We start from the raw sequence: 25,754 nt of genomic DNA on the forward strand, positions 1-25,754 counted from the left end.
CGCTCCGCCGCCGCCGCAGCCCCGGGGTGCTGCGCGCTCTCGGGGTGGCCGGCCGGGCGCCTGGTGCGTTCTCGGCTCTCCTAGGCGCGGCGGGGCTTGTCGACTTTGGGGCAAAGTGAAGGAAAGTGGGGGTTTGGGGATGCAGAGGGGGAGAGAGAGTTGCCCGCAGGACCTGCTGCCCCAGGGCGCACGCCTGTCCCGGAGTCGGCGGCGTCCCGGGGCCGCGGGGCAGGTGCGGCGGGGGCGAGGCGGCCCGGGCGCAGGGGCTGGGGCTGCTGCCGGGTCGGCGAGGCGTGCACAGTCCTGGCGAATTTTCCTACAAAGTCAAGACCCGCCGGTCCTCTGTGCAAGCGTACCCCCATCCCCAGGCCTCAGTTCCCCCTTAACGAGGAGGCTGCAAGTGGGACCCTCGGGTTGGGGCCAGGTGATTCCACTGAGTGTACCCTGTGACAGCGCGAAGGCGTGTTTTATGAGCTGGCAGTCAGACCACTCGCGCGCCCGCTTTTTATTTCTCGCAGCGTGTGTTTCTCTGGAGCCCGTTCATTGCTTACAATCCGAATTGCGAAATATAAGCAGGCGCAGTGCATGTTTTCAGTGCTTTCCGTATATTTTGCTGTTGTGCTTTTGCTGTCGGACGACTTCTGATAAAATAGAATGACAACGTCGTTCGTTCGAATTTAGAACCTAAATTTAGAAGTGAATAATATGCGTTTAGTGGTTTATGTTTCTTTTTCTGAATGTTTTAAAAAAAAAAAGTTCCATTAACAGGTTATCCTAACAAAGGTTTCTTTAGCCCACACGTGTAAATCTGAAAACGCACAGGATGATGAAATTATGTAAGCTGTATTCACGAAAAATAGAAATCCTTTTATAAACGTAAAACCAATGAATTTTAACATAATTGCGGTGTATAAAGTTGTAGGGCTTACATCACGGATTTCACGATGGTGCCTTTCCTTTAGGCATCTCTGTCCTGTCTGTGGGATGGTAATTAAGCCATATGTTAAGTATTTTCAGCCGTAGAACATAGACTGTTTCAGAGAACACTTTAAAATCCAACAAAGGTTATGTATCTGATAATAACGTAAAGGACTGCAGCCCTTAAAGGACTGTTAACAAAACAGATTTTTCAGTGTGAGATCTAGAGTTGAAAGTTCCATACAGCTTTGTCAGGATGGAGAAGATTGACCAGTAACTTTAGCCACTGCCTTTTTTGTTGTTAAGAATTCAGATGTGTTAAGTGATAGTCTCAGAGAGCGTCAAGGTGTTAGATTGAAATTTTTACAAATGTGGACACTGATGAAAAATATGGGTTACTTCTTCTCTTGCTTTAGGTAGTCAGTCAATCCAAAGGGCTCTTGGCTGTCCAGCCTCACCTCTCCTGTTTTGAGAGCATGGGGATCATTGGTTTTACTCTTGTTCTGTGCAGTTAAACTTCATTAGTGTGGAAACCCTAATTAAAAATGTATGATGACATTCTTCCCGAGTAAAATGCTCTTGTATTTCTCTTGCAGAATTTCAGGTCTTATTTGTTGGCAGAGTTCATTATAAGTATTTTCTTCAAACCAGAGATTAATTACTTCCTGGATCCAATATTTAATATTCCTTATGTTTTTCCCGTTACCAATACTATATCTATAGTCTACTTTGATTATAGCGTTCATTCACTTTTACTTGTCTCTCTACCCAGTTATACTGAATTTTATGGGATTTATTTGTATTTAATAAAACTGTGTTTCAAAATATCCTTTATTTTCTGATTCTCTACTTCTCTACTTCCCCATGATTATTGACTGAATGTCTACTCTAATCACCTGTATACTTTTAGTTCTTTTACCAGGACAGAATCCTTCTTGAAGTAAGGTAGGGCTAAGGATATAGCAACAGAAAGTTAGATGAATTTTTATATGATGCCACGACAGGATTAAAATTCCAAGTTACATAATTCACTGAGTTATCCCTTCTCTTTTTATAACCAGAATTCATTATCGAGTGCTTATTGATATAAGACAATATATTAGGCACTTTATGGAAATGAGTTGAAATTCTAGGATTTCACCATGAAGACTGTTGACATGGATATGTTAGAAGGTGAATAACTTTGGTTTTAGAAAATCATCATAACTTGAACATGAGAATATCTTTGGAGTTCTTTGTTTGCGGAGAGTAAGGGGAGGGGAGTTCAGTACTTCTAGAATATTATACCACAGAGCTGCTGGCCAAGGAGGATTAACAGGCTGCCTGGGTGTGAGTGGGGCAGGGGGAGGGCCTAGCCCAGGGTACAGGAAGTGAGAAATTCGTTTCAAGTTTTAAGTTGAAACTTTGAAATTTCCTATGAATTTTGCAGTTTATTCCATAATAGATCCATACTGGTTGTAGAGTATAATTTTTTTTTTTAATTCACACTTAATCTGTTGGGTAAAGGTAACACCCCGGGATGATTCTCTAGTGTAACCTGAGACTTGGAATATCCCTGGTGCTTCTAGGGGCCCCAGTGCAGGTGGCCTAGTTTGAGAGGCAAATGGTGGGAGATGAGGACTTGGACTTTGGAGTCATGCAAATTAGGGTTCTGTCTCTGGGTTCATTTTTTTGTGCGTAAAATAGGGTCAGCAATGCCTGCCTCACGGGAGTTTGTGAAGATTTAGAACGTGTGAGGGACACATAGGAAACCCTCAATGAGTTGTAGTGTCTATCATTCTTACTGTTAATCCTGTGCCCTAGTGATATCTTTTTTCACTAGTGGAGGTTTCTAGCAACATCACTTTTACAAACCAGCTGAGATGGTAGTTTCTGAATTGCCTACAAATGGCCGCTTTAATCAGCCGCCCTCTTTGCCATAGGGAATTGTCCCTTGGGCTTCCCAGGCCTTTTTGGAGGTGCATTAACTCACCCCACTGGAGTGTCACTTAGTGGATTGCCAAGTGCATCTCGTGGTCCCCCTGTGGCCACCAGGAATCAATGCACATCTTGTCGTGCCTGATACGCCCTGAGGGAATGAGACCGGCTGTACACAGAGCCGCCTGAACCAGTGACTGGCTGCAGGTTTTTGATTTGGTTTTATTTTTTAATACAGTTAACATTTATTGAGAACCTGTTAGGTGCTAGGTGCCTATGCTTAAGTACTTCTCAGGACATGATTTCATTCTGTTTTCTGAACAGCTTTGCTAGATGGGAGGTGATCTCCAGATTTCCTGAGTTAAAGCAATGCTAAGTGATTAGTCCTGGGTCCTATGGTATCCTGGTTGGATTGCCGCATTTTCTAAATGCTGAAATAATCCCAGTTTACACCCAGGGAGTAGGTTAATCGTTGGAAAAACGACATTTATTTTACGATGATGATCAACAGCAGTCATAACTGTAACCTTTTTATTATTTATGAGAACAGGAGGAGCCAGGGCAGGTAGTTTTCTCATTTTATGGATGAACCACAAAGCCAAGATAAGTGACATGCCTGAAGTCACGCAAGCAGTGATGGAGCTGGATCTAGGACCTAGGGCTTCTGACCCTCGTAGGTTGTAGTCTGTCAGTTTTCTTTAAAAAATTTAAAACATTAACTATTATTGTGCAACAGGAGGATGGCAGAGAGTGAAGATTATGTTACTCAGGAACCATTGTGTGATCATTAGAGTTCTTGGCTTGGAATCTGTGGCTTATTATTTAATGAGCCCCACCACTTCCCCCTTTAAATAAGTAACCACGACTCTGTTTCCACAGGCAAAACAAAACCAATGAGGAGGGAGTATAGTTGGAAGCTTTTTTCCCTGGAGAAGAACCATATCATTGTAGTGTATTAAATGTCCTTTGGATGTGGGGGTAATCTTTACAGATACAGTGTAGCCCAGCCAAAAATCTGTTTATACCAGTGACTGATAAATGAAGAAACTAATATTTTGCATCACTGAGCAAGTTTTTCTTTCTCTTTTCCGCCTGAATAGGAAGAAAGAAGCCTGCAGCATCCACCTATGAAGTCGGCGCCGACAGTCCTGAATAGTAATTGTGGATGGTGTAGCTGCCAGGCTGCTTCTGCAGAGCATCTGAAATGAACCTCTCCTATTGATTGTTTTGATTGGCCCAGAGCCAGGAGTACTGGATTCACCTGACTGCAGGATAAAAAGAAAACAGTCTTGGTTGTCATCATAAACATATGAACCAGTGTGATGGTGAAATGAGATGAGGCTCCGAAATGGAACTGTAGCCACTGTTTTAGCATTTATCACTTCGTTCCTTACTTTATCTTGGTATACTACATGGCAGAATGGGAAAGGTAAGGAAAACATCTCCAAAAATGTGCATGGAATGTAGTAGGTTTTTTGCTTTGTCAACGGTGCGTAGATGCTTGAGTTAAATGCCCCTACAATCTGCCTGTTGCACGCTATCTGCTGGCGGCCTGCCAGTTTCTTTCTGACACAAAAATGAAGCAGTATTCTTGGACGGAGGAGACAGAATTTCTCATTTGAATGGGGTTTGTTTTGTTTTCGATTTCTTGTAATTGCACTTGGAGACACATGCTCGTCAGTGGTTTATATTATAAATGGCAGCCAAGTCGAGTAATAAAGACTTTTGTTTTGGCATTTTATCTTTTATTATTAAACATCATAAATGTTTAATAAGCTTCCTTGTACTGGATGTTGTATAAAACACTTAAAAGGACAGTCGGCGCCTTCATGAAATTTACATGCTGATTATACGAATGATTTGGTGCTGTGTAGTTAATGATTTAACCAGCATGTGTTGACAGATTGCTCTTTAGGCAAAAGTATTTTTGAAGTAGGTGAGGAGAAATTCTGATGTGAAAATTTTAAAAGTTTAAAAATTAATTTTGTTTAGACTATCAAACTGTGTTTCTAAGGGAGGTTGTCTGTTTAGTGGTTGGAAGTATATTCAAGGCTAATGCATTTCTTTGCTTTTTTTGAAGAGAAAATATTTACAGTAAATTCCTACCCCTACTTTTTTGCTGTCTCCTTTCCTTATATTAATCTAGGGAATGTTGATGGCAAGAAGAATGGAAGTGAATATTGTATTTGGTTTGTTAGAGTCAAGGTAGACTAGTAGTTGTCACCTGGTTATTGGAAGGTGGTGTTGCTGGCATTATTTTATTGACTTGTATGAAAGTAACTGAAAAGGTGTGTTCACGACCTAATTTTTCTCTGGTGTGTGTATTGATATGTATAAATCTGTGTGAGTATGTGTGTATATATGAAATAAGTTGATATAAGTGGGAAAACGTGTTCTGTGCTTTAAGCAAGTATAGTATTGTTTTTCTCTTTTTCTCTGAGTTGGACTCTAATTTTGGAAGGAACTGTTTGGGGAAAATGAATGAAATACTTACTGAAGACCTTTCTTCTTTGCGGACAAATATATACATTTTAGATTTCATTTTTTTTTAGAAATTCACGTTCTTTTATTTATTTATTTATTTATTTATTTATGACTGTGTTGGGTCTTCGTTTCTGTGCGAGGGCTTTCTCTAGTTGCGGCAAGTGGGGAGCACTCTTCATCGCGGTGCGCGGGCCTCTCACCATTGTGGCCTCTCTTGTTGCGGAGCACAGGCTCCAGACGCGCAGGCTCAGTAATTGTGGCTCACGGGCCCAGTTGCTCCGCGGCATGTGGGAATCTTCCCAGACCAGGGCTCGAACCCGTGTCCCCTGCATTGGCAGGCAGATTCTCAACCACTGCGCCACCAGGGAAGCCCTAGATTTCATTTTTTAATCGTACCAAAAGGAGAAGACTTACTTAAGAAGAACTTTGAGTAGTTAATCAAACTATTGCTTGTCCCTGACATGAACAGAACAGATGACTAGCCTTAAAATCTACTTGGGAAATAAGAGAATTGGCCCTAAGAAGAGTATATGGATTTTTTCTTATCAGGAAACTTACCTATTCAGAGAGTTATAGTAACAGAAACTTGACCCTTTTTACTGTGTCTTATTTAAAGGATTAAAACTTTTGGAGTCTCCATTCCTTTTATCTTGTTTCATATGTAAAGCTATTATAAGCATTATTTTTTGTGTGTGTTGTCTTTAGAATCAAAATTAATTTCCAAAAATATAAAGATCCTTTCACCGTGTAGTATTAGAGATACACACAAAAAGCCTCTTCTCTTTGATTATCACTCTTTGAACAGTCTGTAATCCTTCTGTGCATACTTTTCTGCTCTGTTTTTTCTGCTTAGTGTTTTGTCCGGACTCTTTCAGGTATCAACAGAGGTCTCCTGTCGTGCTTATGTAAAATCCCCTGTGCTTTAATGCCATCGTTTATGTAACCACTCTAACTGCTGAGCATTTGGATTCTTTCTAGATCATTCTGGCAGTCAGCCTGGATTTTCCAGAGCTAGCCTCATTTCAGATGTTTCATTCTTATATACGCATAAACCACGTGCTCTGCTTTTTATATTGAAAGCATGGTTTCTGTAATCACTGATGTTTCTGGACTCAATAGTTTTTATCTTTCATTCATTCATTGGTCCCTTTCATGTACCTGTCCTGTGCCTAGCACTGTGTTATACGCTGTGAATATGAAAAGGAAGAAGACACTTCACGCCTTTGGGAAGCTCAAGGACCAGTAGGGGAAGATGCAAGTAAAAAAACGTGATACCATCAGATAGACTAAGATAGAAGCAGTAACAGAGTGCTGTGGTTGTGCTGTTATAAGCGTATTAATATGTTATATATTGTCTCATTTAATCCTCATAATGACCTCGGGAGGTATTATTTTACCCCCTTTCTATAGATGAGGAAACCAAGGCAGAGTGGTAGAGAAACTTGTCAAGATCATACATTAAGGGGAAGAGTGAAGTTTAAACTCAGTCAGGCTGGTTCAGAGATTATGCTCATGGCTATTGGTCTACTGCCCAGAAGAGCAGAGACCGGGCAGAATAGGGGACAGTAGGCATGTCAGGTGGAGGAAGCTGCTCTGCATCCGTGAACTTCTGCGAGGGTGTAGAGCAGTCGTGCTTTGGAATTATGAGATGCTCATTGTGACTGGCACGTAGGATCCCAGGACCGTCCCAGGGTTTAGCTGGTAATCCCAGTGCAGTTCCTATCATATTTGTTATAGGTCTTCATTTACTACTTGGAAGAATACATGAGCTTGTCCATGGGACTGGCGTAAGTTGAGGAGGCTGTCAGGAAGCCAACCAGGAAAGCTGGAGTTCAGGCCAGGGTACGAGTTTCTGCAGGGTATACAGGATTCTCACATAAAAATTAGGCAGAATTCCAACTGTGTGGAAAGCACAGGTTGGGAAAGTTGTAAGCAGGTGTGAGAGTGGGACAAGGGTAATTACATGTCTTACTTGTATGTGTGTGGGGAGTGGGGGGAGGGTTCTCCTAATGAACTTCCTATTTTGGTCAGGCACAGTCCAGAAACTGGGCAACACCAAGCAAGCAATCTTAGATGCCTGTCCGTAGGGACATCTAACATTCATGTACATGTTTCTATGTGGCCATGTGTTTTCTTTCCTCTTGGTTATTTACCTAGGAGTGGAGTTGCCAGGTCATGTGGTAACTCTATATTTAATCATTTGAGGAGCTGCCAGACTGTTTTCCAAAGTAGCTGGACCATTATGCATTTCTTCCAACAGGGTGTGAAGGTTACCATTTCTTTGCATCCTTTTTTTTTTTTTTTTAAATTTATTTATTTATTTTTGGCTGTGTTAGGTCTTCGTTTCTGTGTGAGGGCTTTCTCTCGTTGCGGCAAGCGGGGGCCACTCTTCATCGCAGTGCGCGGGTCTCTCACTGTCGCGGCCTCTCCCGTTGCGGAGCACAGGCTCCAGACGCGCAGGCTCAGTAGTTGTGGCTCACGGGCTTAGTTGCTCCGCGGCATGTGGGATCTTCCCAGGCCAGGGCTCGAACCTGTGTCCCCTGCATTGGCAGGCAGATTCTTAACCACTGCGCCACCAGGGAAGCCCTTCTTTGCATTCTTGATGACACATGTTATCTGGCTTTTTGGTTGCACTCATCCTAGTAGTAGTGAAGTAGTATATCATTGTGCTTTTTATTTGTATTTCTAATAATGTTAAGCATCTTTTTATGTACTTATTAGCCATTTGTATATCTTCTTTGGAAAAAAATGTCTATTCAGGTTCTTTGCCTATTTAAAAAGAATTTTTTAACTATTAAGTTGTAAGAGTTCTTTATATATTCTAAGGCAAAAATACAGTAAGGGTAGTGGATCAACCACCTATATACCTAGTATGAAGGTTAAAAGACAAAACTAGTAAAACCATATAACTATAAATAAAAATAAATACACGTATACACACACAATAATTAATTAAGGGATACACAAAATAAAAATATGTTAAAGATGACATCAAAAACATAAAATGAGGGGGTGGCATAAAAATGTAGTGCTTTTAGAATGTGCTCAAACTTAAATGACCATCAACTTAAAATAAATAGCTATATACATATGTTGTTATAGAAGAACCTCATGGTAACTACAAACCAAAACCTGATAATAGACACTAAAAATAAAGAGGAAGGAATACAAACATAATATTGAAGAAAGTAGTCAAATCAGAAGGGAAGAGAGCAAGAGAAGAAGAGAGGAATAGAGAAGACCAATAAAAATAACCAGGAAAAAAAATTAACAAAATGGCAGTAAGTACATACCTGTCAGTAATTTCTTTAAATGTAAATGGACTAAACATTCCAATCAAAAGACATAGGGTGGCTGGATAGATACAAAGGCAAGACTCATATATACACTGCCTATTAAGAGACTCACTTGAGATCTAAAGACACACATAGACTGAAATTGAGGGGATGGAAAAAGGTATTCCATGTAAATGGAAATAGAAAGAAAGCTGGGACAGCTTTTTATTTAAGCATACTTAAATATCAGCCAAAATAAACTTTAAAACAAAGACTGTAACCACAGCAAAGAAGGACATTACATAATGATAAAGGGATCAATCCAACAAGAAGATATAACACTTGTAAACATGTATGTACCCGACATAGGAGCACCTAAATACATAAAGCAAATATTAACAGACATAAAGGGAGAAATTGACAGTAATACAATAATAGTAGGGAACTTTAACACTCCACTTACATCAATGGATAGATCATCCAGACAGAGAATCAATAAGGAAACACTGGCATTAAATGGCACATTAGACCAGATGGACTAAATAAATATATATAGGACTTTCAACCCCAAAAGAGCAGAATACACATTCTGTTCAAGTGTGCTTGTAATATGCTGCAGGATAGATCACATGCTAGGCCACAAAAAAAAAGTCTCAGTAAATTTAGGAAGATTGAAATCATATTAAGCATCTTTTCTGACCACTGCATATGAGACTAGAAATCAACTACAAGAAATAAAAACTGGAAAAAAACAAATATGTGGAGTCTAAACAACATGCTATAAATATTTAATGGGTCATTGAAGAAATAAAAGAGGGAATAAAAGTATACTTTGAGACAAATGAAGACAGAATCACAGCATTCCAAGATTTATGGGACACAGCCAAGGCACTTCTAAGAGGGAAGTATATAGCAATACAGGCTTACCTTGGGAAATGATAAAAATCTCAAAGAATCTAACCTTACACGTAAAGGATCTAGAAAAAAGGGAACAAAGCCCAAAGTTAGTAGTAAGGAAATAATAAGAGTGGAAATAAATGAAGTAGAGATGAAAAAAGCAATGGAAAAGATCAATGAAACTAAGAGCTGGTCCTTTGAAAAGATAAACAAAATTGATAAACCTTTAGCCAGACTCATCAAGAATAAGAGAGGGCCCAAATAAATGAAATGAAAAATGAAAGAGAAGTTACAACTGATACCACAGAAATACAAAATATAAGAGATTACTATGAAAATTTGTACGTCAACAAATTGGACAACCTAGAAATAATGGATAAATTCCTAGAAACATACAATCTTCCAAGACTGAATCAGGAAGAAATAGAAAGTCTGAGCAGACTGATTACCAGTAATAAAATTAAATCAGTAATTAAAAAAAACTCCCAAAGAACAAATGTCCAGGACCAGATAGCTTCACAGGTAACAGGAGCCTTTAGCTCCTTGAAGAATGGAGCCTTAATGGACTAATTCCTGTGTGGTATCAGCACTTCTTGTCCCTCTCAGTGGACAGTGCAAGGAAGTGTGTGTGTTTATACACACATCTGTTATCTATTTCTATATCCATCTGTATATATTAAAAAAAAACCACCATGAGTTCATACTGGTCCCTCTGATTTTAATCCAGTGCTATAGTGTTCATTCTAGTCTAGTCTAGACATTTCCCTGTCTCCATAAAAAACATGGCTGTTAGTATCCCAATATAGTAATTATTTGCTCAATCTCGGTGTATACATACATGCAATCTCCTGGTAGAGATATTAACTTAAGCATGCTTTATTAGCATCGTCTCATTAGAAGACCACCTAGAGTTTTCTTCCTCTGAGATGAGGGGTCTAGTCTAGGAATGTGATCATTTTAGGACAGATCATTCTTTTCTTACTCAGTTTCTTTGTACGACCATTGTTCTGATCATCGCCCCTCCCCCCATTCTTGTAATACTTCTTACTTTGTTCGAAAACTCTTGGGCTCGCACAGAACTACCCCCCCGTTTCTTGGTATACACAGATATCTATACTTTATAAGGAGACATGCTTATTAGAGGAAACAAACCCTCAATTATATTGACAGTCTTCTACTTATTTAAATTAACAAAAAAGTACCCATATACTTTACCTCTTTTTTTTGCATTCCAACCTTTTTCCGAATATTTTTCTCTTTTTAGTAGTATTTACAAAATACATTTATATCCACTTAATATAATTTTTTTTTCTTCCAGTGTCCACATTGTCACAACTTGTCTACAGGAAGTCCTTTTAAAAGGGCTGTTGTCTTTATCTCTTTAGAACTCTCCTTGACATCTTTGGAAGCATCCTTGCTTCCTTAATTCTATTTCCATGCTTGCAGACACGTCCTGATTTTTTTCCCCCTATCAGAAGATGTGGAATTAGTTATGCCTTAAAAGTCCTAGTTCCTTTCAGTAGGAATTATATTAGAGACCAAAATTTTGGTGCCTGTGAGACTCCATGAAGGACAAGCGTTGCTGTTGTTCTTAGGAAATGGTCATTGGTTGGTTTTTCCAATTTAACCCATCATGGTGCTGTACCCTACTTTCCTTTCTTTATGAGGTTTTATTGATCACTAAGACTTTGTCCTGTGTTGATGAGCTCCAGCTCTCTAAAGAGGCATTCCAATATGATTGCAGTTTTGTAGGGCAACTGGGCAGCCTGGGACTTGTTACTTAAAGGAGAATGTGAAGTGGGATAGGAAAAGTTTGCCTACAGGTTTCTCTCTTTCTTCACATGGTGGCAAATGGCCAGATGTTACTTGAATTTACCTCTTTGTTAGTACTGGCAGGCTTCAGTGTAGAGAAATGTCTGTTGGCACCTTGATTGCTATTTCAAAGTACTAAAAAAAAATTTTTTTTTAAATTTCTTCACAAATCCTGTGTATGAGTTATGGAAAAAGGAGATAAATGTTCCAGGAAATGTAATATCCCTAAACTGGATGTCTGGTGCCTTGCAGCCATGGTAGAGTTTTCCCTGGTACCATGTTGATCTTTCATTAAGTCAGTGGAGGTTAAGTTTAAAAAACCTGACCTTCAAGATTTGTGTTGTAAAGTTTTTTTTTTTGTTGCCTCTCCTAATTTTAATTTAGCTCAAGTTGTCTCTTTTTGTAACTCTGCAGCATTCCTCTGAATCTTTTATCTGTTCCTGTTTTTCCCCATTTCACTTTCAGTCAGTAGTAAGGTTCTATTAGTTTGCAAACAATTTTGCAGAGAGATAATAAGACTGATTAGACCTCTGTTATTACTGTATACTGCTGCTGTTTCAGGAGAAATACGCCTGTAGTTTCAAAGAAGATAAGCATAGGGTTGGTATTTGGGGATGGTAAAGATTTGATGGTCTCATTCAGTCCTCACAACAGCTCTAGGGAAACAGATCAGTATTAAAATCCCTGTTTGAAGACACTAAGGCAATTAGTAAATTACTTCATCCCACTCTGTTACCTGACTGGAGAACGATGGAGTGCAAGGTCTAAGCCCAAGTGTGCCTGATGCCGTGGCTTGGACTATCTGAAGCAGACTGCCCACTGCAGTAGAAAACAGGGTTTCCGTAGAGGGGCTTCTGGAAGTCCCATTTTGTTGGTCACCGAATGTGGCTTCTTCATATGCTTTTTCTAAAACAGTATTTTCTTTGATAGTATTTAATCATGTTCTAGCCCTATTCATTTATTTTGCAATTTTTTTTAAGTATGAGGTTTCCATTTTTAAGAAATTTAGAGAAAAAAATCCAGTTCAGTTTGATTGTTTTCAGATTAAAAAGTCAGTTCACCCTGCCATTAGTTAAAGGATACTTAGGTCATGCAAATAATCTGTTGCAAAATTCCCTTTAAATTGAAGTGTCTGTGTTATTGGTTGCTGATATTTCTGGAAGAAATGTGTGTTGACTTGAGTGATGATGGTGGGATTTTGTTTTCTCACAGAGTAACAACCATTAAAGTGTCTTTCTAGGAACATGTTGCCATAGTTTAAGGTGGATATAACCTTTTCTTTTTCCCAGATATAATTACACAGAATCTTAAACTTTCAGAGTTTAGGTTTATTGCTCTGATGCAGAGGAGGACACATAAATCTAGAGGCTTTTGATTAAAATAAAGCACATAATCAATGACTATATCAAATTTAGTATGTTTCCTTTTATTATGGACCTAAAAAGCAGGCTATTTATTGTCAGTGTGCTAACTGAAAGAACCTTGACATTGAGTAAATCACAGAGGAGGATGTCATAGTCTTGGCTTCCATATTTTGGTCTGTAACAGAGTTGATTAAGGTAAACCTAAGGCAGCTGGCAAAAAAATTTATAGGTAGTTAGAAAATGTTAGGTTTGCAGTGTGGAACTTAAGTTACTTTGGAACCATTTTCAGTGAGTGAGTTATAATGAAGGTAAGGTGTATCATGGAATGTGTGAAATTTTTGACTTCTGACAGATGTTTAAATATTTGGATTAAGTCATAGAGAAGGTCCAGAAAGAACTCCAGAGATTACACATGACCAGCCTTGCTCTGGCAGAGTTGGACTTGATTCCTTTTTAGAAGTGAAAGGCAAGGTGAATGTAGAGGTTATTAAACTCTTAAGATGCTGTTGATAGTTTTCTTTTCCTGAGGAATAATGGCAGTATTATCATTGGGGAAAAATAAGATCCTAGAGATCTTGGTTCTTTTAGAGCTTGTGCTTGGATTTTGGAAAAGTCACTTTAGCATTCTGGCTTTGTTTGTTTTGGGTTTGGGTTTGGGTTTTTGTTTTTTGTTTTTCTTTTTGCCTCTCATTTCACTGTTAATGATCATGGAGGGATTTTAAAGATTGGGTGAAGTGCTTGAAGGCAAAGTGTAGGCAAACAGTTTTTTTGTTTTGTGTTTTTTTTTTTTCCCCTAAGGACGAAAAGGTGGATCTGCAAATTACAGAGCTTGATGTTTGGGGACAGACATTAGTTGCGCACTTTGAGAGCCTGAATATTTATAAAAAGAAGCAGTGATTACTGGCAGCCAGCAAAAATGAACTAGGATTGAGTCTAGACAATGAGCCTCTTAAAGGACAGAGACCGTGTCCCCACCCTGCCCGACTCCATTTTTAAAAATTTCAAAGTATACAGAAAAATATAATGAATAATATAGAAGTATTCCCCCTAGATTTTCATATTTACTTCCAGTCTTTTCATTTTTAATAAATGAAGCATGGCAGATTTCCCTAAAATCTTTCACCCATTTTTCATCTCTGCCCCCTACCTTGACTGAGGCAAACCATATCATGTCTGTGTGCTCTTCTGGTCCACTTTTTATACATTGATTTATGTATGTAAGTATCCACAAATTGTACGTATGTATGTATGTACATGTATATATCATTTTTTGTGTTTTAAAACATTTAAATAAATCATACTGTGCTCTGTTACAACAGTACTATGCAAGCATTATCCTACATGTATAACAACATCTTGTCTTTTTTTTTCTTATAAATTTATTTATTTATTTTTGGCTGCTTTGGATCTTTGTTACTGCACGTGGGCTTCCTCTAGCTGCAGAGAGCGGGGGCCACTTTTTGATGTGGTGCGCGGGCTTCTCATTGCGGTGGCTTCTCTTTGTTGCTGAGCACGAGCTCTAGGCGCGTGGGCTTCAGTAGTTGTGGCTCATGGGCTCTAGAGCGCAGGCTCAGTAGTTGTGGCGTGTGGGCTCAGTAGTTGTGGCACATGGGCTTAGTTGCTCCACGGCATGTGGGATCTTCCCGGACCAGGGCTCAAACCCGTGTCCCCTGCATTGGCAGGTGGATTCTTAACCACTGTGCCACCAGGGAAGTCCCTTGTCTTTTTTTTTTTTAATCACATCATTTCAGTGTTTCTGAGAGCCCTCCACATCCTGGAGGTCCCTACTCCATCATTTTCGCAGTTGTCACTCTATGGCCACTTTTTTACACCATTCTGTTCTTAGCAAGATTGGTCAAGTTCTTCTAAACTGGCTATATAACATTTTCATTGTTGTTCATTCAGCAGCTTGCCTTTTAGGGTTTAGGTCACAGCATGATCAACGTTACTCTTTTGTCCCTGCATACATGGTAGATAACGTTTAGGACACAGTATCAAAACCTCTGTATTATTAATTTTATCAGTCCCTTCAACGTGCACATTGTAGTCTTCATTTATAGCGTTTGAGTACACTTAGTTCTCGGTTTTGAGTCATAGAAATTTTATTGCTAGTTGATTTTCATTAAGGTCAGACTGTTCCAGGATCACATATCAGTTGTTTGACTATAGATAATATTTTTAATGGACATCATTTATTTCCTCAATGGTTAGGGTGATCATATAATTTATTGTCCAGACTGGGGCACTAGAGAACAATTATTGTTACTAGTAACAGTTAGGCTGGGATAACAGTTGTAAACTGGAACTGTCCCTAAGCAAAGGTAAGTTTGTAGTCAGCCTATTAAAGAAGGGAAGGACAGTGGTAGAAAATGACTGGCCATGTAGGGACAGAACAGGGAAACTGATTTACTCGTGATGGGAAGTGAAGCTCTCAGCGATCAGAATCATTATGAGCCTGTGTACCTGAGAGTGTGTGATCCAGGGCACTAATCAAACACCACGTGGAACCAGCCCAGTGTTGCAATTAATTCCTTAAGAAGGAAGTGTGAACAGGGAGGAGCGGGAAATCGTTCCCCAGGTGGTGGCAAGCTTCTGCTGAAGCAGTAATGAAAGGAAGTTACCTTTTAGTGTGTTGATTGTGATCTAGAAGGTTAATCAACCTTCTTCTCAAGGGAAATAGGTGTTGCCCTTTCTGACCTGATTGGATGGAAAGAGTAAAGATAACTTGGGTTTCCTTATCAGAAAACTAAGAGATAAGGTAGAAATAGGACACTTCGGACATCCCCCTGTCGCCTTCCTTAAGGGAAGTTCCTTCCTGCGTGTGGACTATGCCTCTTGTGTTCTTTTGATAAACTGGCCAGAAGTTAATATGCAAACTATAGGGAAGTAATTGAACAAGGCCGCCCTCCCCCCCCCCCCCCCCGCCCCCGCCCCCCCATGAGTCTTACTGCTTACCCTGCTGGGTGATGAATTCTATCTTGAAGGAAATGTACTAACCCCAGTGATAGGATATTGGTGCTTTATTGCCATGGTGCTCTTTGGTTTGTAAGTAGCTTTCTTCAGATTGCTCCTTTTTCTTTCTTCAGCTCAGTTAATTTATTCATTCACCTTATGCTTATTGAGCATGTACAAGGAACTGTTCCACGAGGCACTGGCAGTATAGTGGTCAACAAGGTAGGCGACATCCTTGCTGTCATAGAGCCTATTTATCCAGATCTTCAGTAGGGAGGGGGGTTACACAGTAATAGCTGAGCAACTGAACAGCCTAGATGATTTAATGAATATTGACAGTAAAACACGCTAATGCGATGGCCAGTGACAGAAGGAGGAATGAGGGCTGTTTAGATACAGGTAGTCAGAGAAGGCGTCTTGGAGGAGGTGACAGTTGAATGGAGGCCTAAGTGATAAGAAACCAGAGAAGTAGGGCAAAGAAGCCAGAGAAGTAGGGCCAGAAGTAGAAACAGGAAGTACAAAAGTCAAGGGTGAGCTCTTTCAAAAGGCATGTTGAAAGAGCATAAGGAAGAATCATTGCGGGTGAAGCATAGTGAGAGGAAGGGGGTGTCGGGAGTACGGTAGAGATGGTGTCGTGAGTTCTGTGATAAATGCGAGGTGCTCAGGCCAGAGGTAGAAATGTGCATGTTGTTGGCATATTGAGGAGACTGAGAGTCATGGGAATGGAAGAGAAAACTTAGAGGGTTGAGCCCTGTCACACTCCGTCATTGAGGTCAAGTGGAGAAGGAGAAGCCGTGAAGCAGGAGGAATATAGGGAATTGTGATGCCGAAGAATCACTTGAGGGAAGTGTTTGCAGACGGAGGAAGGTTGTCAGTCGTGTGGAATGACGCTGAGAGGTTGTGTAAGGTGAGGACAGACCGATTTTATGTACAGTTTTTAAGTTTCTCATCCTGACATCTCAGGGGTCTCCAGGATCTAGCTCATCTTCATCTTGTAAGCTATCAGCATCCGAATACTTAATATTAACCGAAAATTGTTGGCCTTCTTTCCTCTTGCGGATGTTCCTCTCCTAATCCTCTTTGCCACAGCCTTATCTGTTCCATAGGTTCTGGCTTAAATGACTCAGCAGTCCGACAATCTCTAGCTGTCCCTTTGACCCTCATGGCACCTCCCTGCCAGTGTGTCAACTCATGACCTGATCTCAGAACTCAGTACAGAAGTGCCCTCAGCCTCCTAGCAGTGTCTCCCAGGGCGTGGCATCTTGGTACCTCTTGACTCTCCTCTTCCCAATGCGCTCAGTTCCCCCTAAGTTCCACCATCATGACTTTTTCATGTTTGTTTCTTCTGGTGCCCCTATGAAGCAGAGTGGATCTTCGAGTTCTGTTTCCTAGGCCCTTCAGTTAAAGCAGTATTATTGCTGTATGTTTATGTGTTGTGTGCTTTTAAATTAAGTAAAAATTTTTATTAAAGTAAAATATGCTCATAGTTAGAAAAAGTTTTTTGATAACACTGAAAGGTGATATTGAAAGAATAGCATCCAGCTTCATCTCTTTGTACTCTCCTAGTCTCCTGTCCCAAAAGGAGCTATATTCAGTTCTTTTGGCTGTTCTTTTTGGCATTTCCATACTTATAAATTATATGTGTGTATGTATACTACTCTTCCTTGATTTTGTTTTCACTTCTAGACATCATCTATGGGCTTCCTCTCGTAGATGAAAATTTAGCTCTTATTCCCTCTTTCCTTCTCATTCTTCCAATATAATAGTTACATCACAATTTTTAGCTAAATCATGACTCCATATTTACATTATTGTGATTGAGTGAATACATCTTACTTTTGAGCCAAGTATTGTACTTGTACCTTTCCTTTATTGTACAACCTTTTGTTTCCCTGGTATTAACAGTTCTCATTCTGGTATGATTTTCTGCATGCCTGTTTTATTCCAGTTCGTTCTCTATGCCATATGTCTATTAGTAGTTCTCTCCAAATGCTTTCATATGCCAGATAACTTATCAGTTTTATTTTCTTCCCAGCTGTTTCCTTCCTGAAGCTCTGTGTCCTTCTCCAATCTGGACTGGTCACACTCTAGGCCTCTGCAGAGCTGTCTTCTGGGTCTGCAGTTGCCATTATCCCAGGAGCTTCCTTTGTCTCCCTCTTGGGAGTGTTTTCTAGATCCCAAGTTTTTCTCTTTCTTGGCTTTTTTCCTTTGCATGTTCTCCAGCAGCTTCCTGAATAGGTACATGTTTGAATATTTTAAAATCCTAGTTTTGGGACTTCCCTGGCAGTCCAGTGGTTAAGACTTTGCCTTCCAATGCAGGAGCTGCAGGTATGATCCCTGGTCAGAGAGCTAAGATCCCACATGCCTTGCGGCCAAAAAACCAAAACATAAAACAGAAGCAATATTATAACAAATTCAATAAAGACTTTAAAAATGGTCCACATCAAAAAAATCTTCAAAAAAAAAACCCTAGTTTCACACTTCACTGATGGCTGGGTAAAGAATTTTAAGTTGAAAATTATGTTTCCTCTGAATTTTTAAGAAGCGCCTTCACTGTCTTCTAGCAGCCAGTGTGGCTATTCAGTTCTGTATTCTTGGTATAATACCTGTTCCCTCTACCCCTTTAGAAACCTTTAAAATGTATTTTATCTTCCTCTCTCTCTTTCTCCCTTTCCTCCTCTCCCTCCCTTCCTCCCCCTCCCCTCCTTTTTCTTTATTGTACTGGCTAGAAACTCCAGTGTAACATCAAATAAAAATGACATGAGTGGACATCCTTGCTTTATTCCCATTAAGTATATGATGTGAATTATAGAGCTTTTAAAATTATAAACCAGTTGGATTTTGTCAAATGCTTTTAATGCATCTATTGAAAATCATGTTTTTTAATCCTTTATTCTATTAATACGGTATATTAATTGATTTATGATGTTGAATCAACCATGCATTCATTACCATCTGAGCCTGGGTTTTTTTCTTTGGGAGGATTTTTGAAAAGAACTAACTTTTGGCTTTATTGAATTTTTTTTTTCCCCTATGGTTTAAGTTGGGGAGAACTGACATCATGAAATACCTGTTTAGATCTTCTTTGATTTCTTTCAGCAGAGTTTTGTAGTTTTCTGTATATAGATCTTGGACATATTTTGTTAGGTTTATACCTAAGTATTTTATTTTGGGGAGTGCTAATGTACATGGTATTGTGTTCTCAATTTTAAATTCCAGTTGTTGCTGGTATATAAGAAAGCCATTGGTTTCTGTATATTAACCTTGTATCTTGAAACCTCTCTGTAACCACTTATTAGTTCCAGGAGTTTTTTTATTGACCTCTGGGATTTTCTACATAGACAGTTGTCATCTGCAAACAAAGACAGTTTCCTTTCTTTCTTCTCGATCTGTATATGTAATTTTAATTTCCTTTTCCTGTTTTATTTCAGTATGATGTTGGATAGGAGTGGTGAGAGCAGACATCTTTGCTTTTTTCCTGATCTTAGTGGGAAAGCATCTAGTGTCTCACCGTTAAGTGCAGTGTTAGCTGTAGATTTTTTGTAGACGTTCTTGCTCAAGTTGAGGAAGTTCCCCTCTATTCCTAGTCTGTGGAAAGCCATTGATTTTTTCCACATATTTTCTCTCTCCTCTCCCTCTGGGTGTAGTTGGTGATAGCTTATACTATAAGGCTCTGTTCAGTTTTCTTCAATCTTTTTTTCTTTCTGTTCTTCAGATTGGATAATTTCTACTCCTCTAACTTCAAGTTCACTGATTCTTTCTTTTGCCACCAGAAATCTGCTGTTGAGCGCCTACCGTGAATTTTTCATTTTAGTTACTGTTCAGCTCCAGACTTTCCATTTTGTTTTATAATTTATAAATTTATAATTTATAAATTTATAATTTATATTCATTGCATCAGTTTCATCACAGTGTCCTTTAATTCGTCAAACGTGGTTTTATTTAGTTCTTTGACAGTAGCTGTTTTGAAATCTTCATCTCCTAAATCCAACAATTGGGAACGCTCAGAGACATTGCCATGGACTGCTTGTAAATTTTTTTCCCCTGGAGTACGGGTCACACTTTCTTTTTTCTTCTCATGTCTTGTAAATTTTTGTTGACTACTATATATTTTAGATAGTATAGTGATGCAACTCTAGATTCTAACTTTTTACCCTTGAAGGTGGTGGTGGTGGTTTTGTTGGCTCATTTGTTTAGGAACTTGACAATCTCTGGAGTCTGTCTCTCCCACAGTGTGTGACTACTGATGCCCTACACTTTTGTTTGGTTTGTTTTTATTTTTAAGCCTGGTTTCCTCGAGGGGTTGCACCTGTGTCTGCACAGCATTGAGCTCAGCCACAGGTTGGTCAGAGGTTGTAGTTAAGCCCTTGGAGCAGTAAGGCTCCCTTCCCTGCTGGTGATGCATGTGGACAGTGGAGCAGTCGTACTTGAGGCTTTCCTCTCCTCCGGCCTCGTTCGGTTCCTCTTTGTGAGGGCTTGGGTTCTGTCGTCCAGGCATCTGTGGGTGTCCTGGGCCCTCTCTGGTCTCTGCTGTGCATGCTCATAGCTCCGAGTCAACCTGGGAGCTGTGAAGAGCCTTTTAAGCCCCTGTAGCTGTCTGAGTCTCTGGAACTCCCTGTTAAGTCTCTGGCTAGTCTGCAATGCCCAAGTCCATTGCTCACCCCAAACAGAACTGCATCCTCAGGCTCGCATAGCTGCCGGCCCTCCCTGTGCGTTTGCCTCTGGGTTGCACTTTGCCCAGCAACGCTCCAAATCAAATGAGTCCCCTCCGAGAACCTGCTGGTGTCAAGGCCTGTCTCTGCCTTGTTGAATGTCTGAAATGGTGGAGCTGGGGAGGCAAGAGGGCAGCTACTGGCAAGAAAGTCACAGACCACCCTGTTCTTACCCGAAGTGCAGCTGTTTTCATGAATAAACACTTCTCAGTTTGCTGTATGTCTTTGGTTGATTTCCAGAGCCCCGAAATGGTGGGGGGATTTTTTTCCCTCTTTTGTCCAGCTTTATAGTTGCTTTTTGGGGAAAGGATTTGTGGGCCTCCTCAAACTTTTAGGCCAGTAGTTAGAAGTTCCCTGAGCAGTTTTAAAATGTTCCCTCAGGTGATTCTGATACTCAGCCAGCACTGAGAACCACTACACCTAGGATTCTTCAAGCTCTAAATACATACACATAAAATCATAGCATAGCAAAGTTTTTACCATATTGAATTTCTAAAAGAAAAAAGTCTTTAATATCTGAGGTTTTATAAATAAAGGCCAAATTTTAATATAGTACCTAAAGAGAGGCTACAGTATAAACCTATTTTCTGCCAAGTTGTCCAGCAGCCTCTCTTGTTTTATATATTAAAGTTGGTAGATTTGGCCCTTGGACTTGCTATGGTATTATTTTATGTTCAGCTTAGTTGGCCAGCATCCATTTCCTAAAACAGTTTCCTAATCTAATTTTTCCAGGTTGGAAAGCTTCTTAAGCAGTACATGTGCTCTGCTCAGAGAGTGTCTGGAATCTATGCTTGATGTATTCTTAACTCTGAAAGGATATTATTCATGGCTGACATATTAGCGGAGACGAAATTGAGAACATTAGCTAACTGAATTTTTTGTGCTGCTTTAGAAATACTGCCAGTCAGATTTTAGGGATATGAGTAATTGTCCAGCCCTGGACTCCATTGTTTAATGAAGTACATGGATAAAGGTGCACTGGACCCTTTAACCAGTAGTGGAAAAGAATAGCATAAAAAAAATGATTAGTAGATTAGTCTTAATAAAATGTAAATGCATGGAAATCTTAAAGTGCTAATCAATGGCATCTAGCAGTTAGAGCAATGTTAACATTTTTGGTTATTTTCTTTCATTTTTCTGGACTAGTGGTTCTCAAAGTTTGGTCCAAGGATCCGTGAGGATTCCTGAGACCCTTTCGGGAGGTTCATAAAGTTAAGACTGTTTTTATAATAATACTGATATGTTACTCGGTTATTTCCCTTTTTCACTCTTGTAAGAAATAACAGAACCAGATTTGAGAATTCAGCAGTATTATTAAGCCAGACATTTTATTAAGCCAGCAAATTTCACTCTATTAAATTTTTTGTTTTAGAAAATAAAGTTATTTTTGATAAAATGTGTTTTTTATGTTAACATTTTATGGGTTGTAATTCCCATAAACAAAAGGTCTTTAGGGTCCTTTAATTGTGAAGGGGTTCTGAGACCAAGAAGTTTGGGAACTACTGTATTAAATATAAATAAAACATAATTGACATATTGTGCATGTTATATAATGTACATTTTTGCTTAATATACCACAAATGTTTCCCATGTCCTGATTTTTAGTGGGTCCATAATATTCCATTGTATAATTAGCATCTTTAGCTTAATCTTAAATAATGCTATGACAAATTTTGTACACATCATTGATCAGTTTCTTATGAGTTTTTTTTCGTTTTAATTTAAGAGGATTTGCCTTAGTTCACTGTCATCACTACTAATTACCTGGCATTCTACAAGGCATTGGCAGTTAGAGGAAAATACCTAAATAGGATTCCTGCTGTAAAGAAAAGAGTTAACAACAGATGTGAGACTGCTTATCATTAGAAAGGTCTGCTTGCAAGGTTGGCCCTTGGCTGATTTCTGGGAACTTGGCTGGTAAACACTGACATAAAGCTTTCCCCACATGACAGAAGTGGCTCACAGTGCCTAAACTATTTGTACACGCCGTTTGGTCTGGAATTTTGGTATGTGCTAGTCAGAGGCTGCCTGCATGACCAGCTCCCAGTGACATCCGTGGGCACTGAGTCTCTAAGGAGCTTCTCTGGTGACAGCACTTTGCGTGTGTTGTCATAACTCATCGCTGGAGGAATTAGGTGTGTCCTGGACCACTCCACTGGGAGAAGAGTTGGAAGTTTGTACCTGGTTTCCTCCAGACTTACACCCATGTGTCGTTTCCTTTTGCTGATAACTGTATACTGAGTCCTCTGTATCCTTCTAGTGAATCACTGAACCTGGGTGTGGTCTCGGGAATTTCTGGCACACCTGCTATCATGGAACTCACACTTTAGAAGGGAAAAGGAGACACGTATGTCATTATAGTGCAGTGCAGTAGATGCAAAATGGGAGTGTAATTAAGATAAAGTATAAGATAAAGAGGAGCTAAAAGTAGGACAGACGTCAGAGAGAGCTTCAAAGGGAAGACAACCAAAGAGTATTTTGAAGGATGAATGGAATTTTATCAAATGAAGAAAGAGAAGGGTGGCTCTGATAAGCCGACTGCCTGAGCTATGAGGGATAAAACTTCTTAGTGTGTTTGGAGAACTCCAAGCAGTATGGGAATGTTGAAGCAAGACATGATCCTGGGCAATATTAAGAGATAACATTGGAGAGTTAAGCAGGGAGCCATTTAAGCGTTTCCAGTTTAGAAAGTAAGCTATGTGATAGTCCAGGGAATAGAGGGGATGCAAGATAGCATGGAGAACAGTTATGTTCTGATCCAGGTGAGGGATTAAAATGAGGGCTTACAGTGGCATCTGTGTGAACAAGAGAGGATAGATGAGCACCAAGGTAAGCAATTACCTTGTGATGAAATTTTCAGGGTGTATGAACAGCTTCAACGTTCAGAAGGGTGCATGGGTAGGGCCCAAGGATGTGTGTATCTTTCGTAGTAACTGCAGCCTCTGCTGTCTCTATGAGGAGGGCCATCCTCTCCGTCCCCCTTACCTCACCAGATAAAGGAGATGTCGCATTGGCTTAACCGTGTAGATGACCTTGTAGGAACTATTAGAGTGGACTGAATCATGAGATGTCTGGTGAACTCACTGGTCCTTTCTATCTTATGCAGCATGATTCTGAAGACTAGAACCCCTACCCATTGAGGTTTTCTCTAGATAGTGTGGGAAGAGGTGAATTGTGGATGGAAGGAAGTGGTCGTTACCCTAAACTCAGTCTAAAAGCCCTCGTTATACCAGGAAAAATAGACATCAGTGTTTACTGTCTGGGTCCAGTGGACGCCTTTTATTTATTTTTATTGCAAGTGATTTTATAAATAATACAGAAATAAGAATAAAGGGACAGTGAAAAACAGCTCTGTTGTAAATTTTAACAAGAAATTAAACATAGCAAAGCCAAATTTTTATCCTCGTACTTCTGGTTTGGTAGGTATATAAACTGAAATGGGCAACATCCTTTGAATACAACTAACTGTTCACTAACTGTCATGCGTGAACCTGGGACACATCCTTCTTGTAAATTCTAATTCCAGATTTCAAATACATGTCTAATGGGGTCTAGTTCATCATTACTTCCAGTTCCTCTGCACCTCTGTCGTCAAAACACAAAACTTTTGAAAACGTTTGTAGTTCATAATTTTGTTGAAGAGAGGATGGCCATCTTCTTTGCTCCTTGATTGCAAAACATTTTCATTATTAAATTTAGAATGATCAATCCAATGAAGTTTTTTCATTTCTGAATCCTCTCCTTCTAATCACTTTTGTATGCACACAAGCCTTTATCGTTTGTCTACTTATGAACCTATCCAGTATATCCTGTTGCACCAATACATCATAGACAAAAGAATATTGTTACCCATCCTTTTAGCAAAACAGGATGTTCTGGGTTCTTACGGTTCATTGTGATGAGGTCCTTCCAGTTAAATGACTAACTTGATGAAAATGCTGTTTCCTTTTTGTCTTTAGAAATGATTATTCATTCATTGATTCTTGTTTTGCTTGTTTAAAAAATCATCAATTGTTTTTTGTTTTGCTTTTTTTTTTTTTTTTTTTTTATAAATTTATTTATTTATTTTTGGCTGTGTTGGATCTTCGTTTCTGTGCGAGGGCTTTCTCCAGTTGCGGCGACCGGGGGCCACTCTTCATCGCCGTGCGCAGGCCTCTCACTATCATGGCCTCTCTTGCGGAGCACAGGCTCCAGACGCGCAGGCTCAGTAGTTGTGGCGCACGGGCTTAGTTGCTCCGCAGCATGTGGGATACTCCCGGACTAGGGCTCGAACCCGTGTCCCCTGCATTGGCAGGCAGATTCCCAACCACTGCGCCACCAGGGAAGCCCTGTTTTGCTTTTTAAAAACTATTTATTTAAAAGAATTATGGAATTATGGGAAGCTGCAGAGATAATACAGAGACATACAGTGTAACTTTCACCCATTTTCCCCCAATGGTTACTTCTTTTTGTTTGTTTGTTTTGTTTTTTAACATCTTTATTGGAGTATAACTGCTTTACAATGGTGTGTTAGCTTCTGCTTTATAACAGAGTGAATCAGTTATACATTATACATATATCCCTATATCTCTTCCCTCTTGCGTCTCCCTCCCACCCTCCCTATCCCACCCCTCTAGGTGGTCACAAAGCACGGAGCTGATCTCCATGTGCTATGCGGCTGCTTCCCACTAGCTATGTATTTTACATTTGGTAGTGTATATATGTCCATGCCATGCTCTCACTTCGTCCCAGCTTACCCTTCCCCCTCCCCGTATCCTCAAGTCCATTCTCTAATAGGTCTGCGACTTTATTCCTGTCTTGCCCCTAGGTTCTTCATGACCTTTTTTTTTTTTTTTTTTTAGATTCCATATATATGTGTTAGCATACGGTATTTGTTTTTCTTTTTCTGACTTACTTCACTCTATATGACAGACTCTAGGTCCATCCACCTCACTACAAATAACTCAATTTCGTTTCTTTTTATGGCTGAGTAACATTCCATTGTATATATGTGCCACATCTTCTTTATCCATTCATCTGTTGATGGACGCTTAGGTTGCTTCCATGTCCTGGCTATTGTAAATAGACCTGCAGTGAACATTGTGGTACATGACTCTTTTTGAATTATGGTTTTCTCAGGGTATATGCCCAGTAGTGGGATTGTTGGGTCGTATGGTAGTTCTATTTTAGTTTTTTAAGGAACCTCCATACTGTTCTCCATAGTGGCTGTATCAATTTACATTCCCACAACAGTGCAAGAGGGTTCCCTTTTCTCACACCCTCTCCAGCATTTATTGTTTCTAGATTTTTTGATGATGGCCATTCTGACCGGTGTGAGATGATATCTCATTGTAGTTTTGATTTGCATTTCTCTAATGATTAATGATGTTGAGCATTCTTTCATGTGTTTGTTGGCAATCTGTATATCTTCTTTGGAGAAATGT

The 25,754-nt window shown here is 39.7% G+C and overlaps 1 protein-coding gene and 1 long non-coding RNA gene across 4 annotated transcripts in view; one reads left to right on the top strand and one right to left on the bottom strand.

The window, feature by feature from the left end:
- LOC309611586 overlaps nt 1-25,754 on the bottom strand; it is a 512,787-nt gene that overhangs the window by 465,920 nt on the left and 21,113 nt on the right. The window lies entirely within an intron of this gene.
- MGAT4A (alpha-1,3-mannosyl-glycoprotein 4-beta-N-acetylglucosaminyltransferase A) overlaps nt 1-25,754 on the top strand; it is a 117,903-nt gene that overhangs the window by 340 nt on the left and 91,809 nt on the right. For 2 of the 3 annotated variants that reach the window (XM_082356175.1, XM_082356174.1), the window contains exon 2: nt 3,936-4,264. In XM_082356175.1, the coding sequence (XP_082212301.1) occupies nt 4,171-4,264 (94 nt within the window). In that variant the 5' untranslated portion in view covers nt 3,936-4,170. Of the gene's footprint in view, nt 1-333; nt 2,092-3,935; nt 4,265-25,754 lie in introns of those variants that run through there. The other variant, XM_082356176.1, reaches the window with a different exon arrangement.

The sequence above is a fragment of the Balaenoptera borealis genome, assembly GCF_965194805.1.
Source record: "Balaenoptera borealis genome assembly, chromosome: 15".
Lineage (NCBI taxonomy): Eukaryota > Metazoa > Chordata > Mammalia > Artiodactyla > Balaenopteridae > Balaenoptera > Balaenoptera borealis.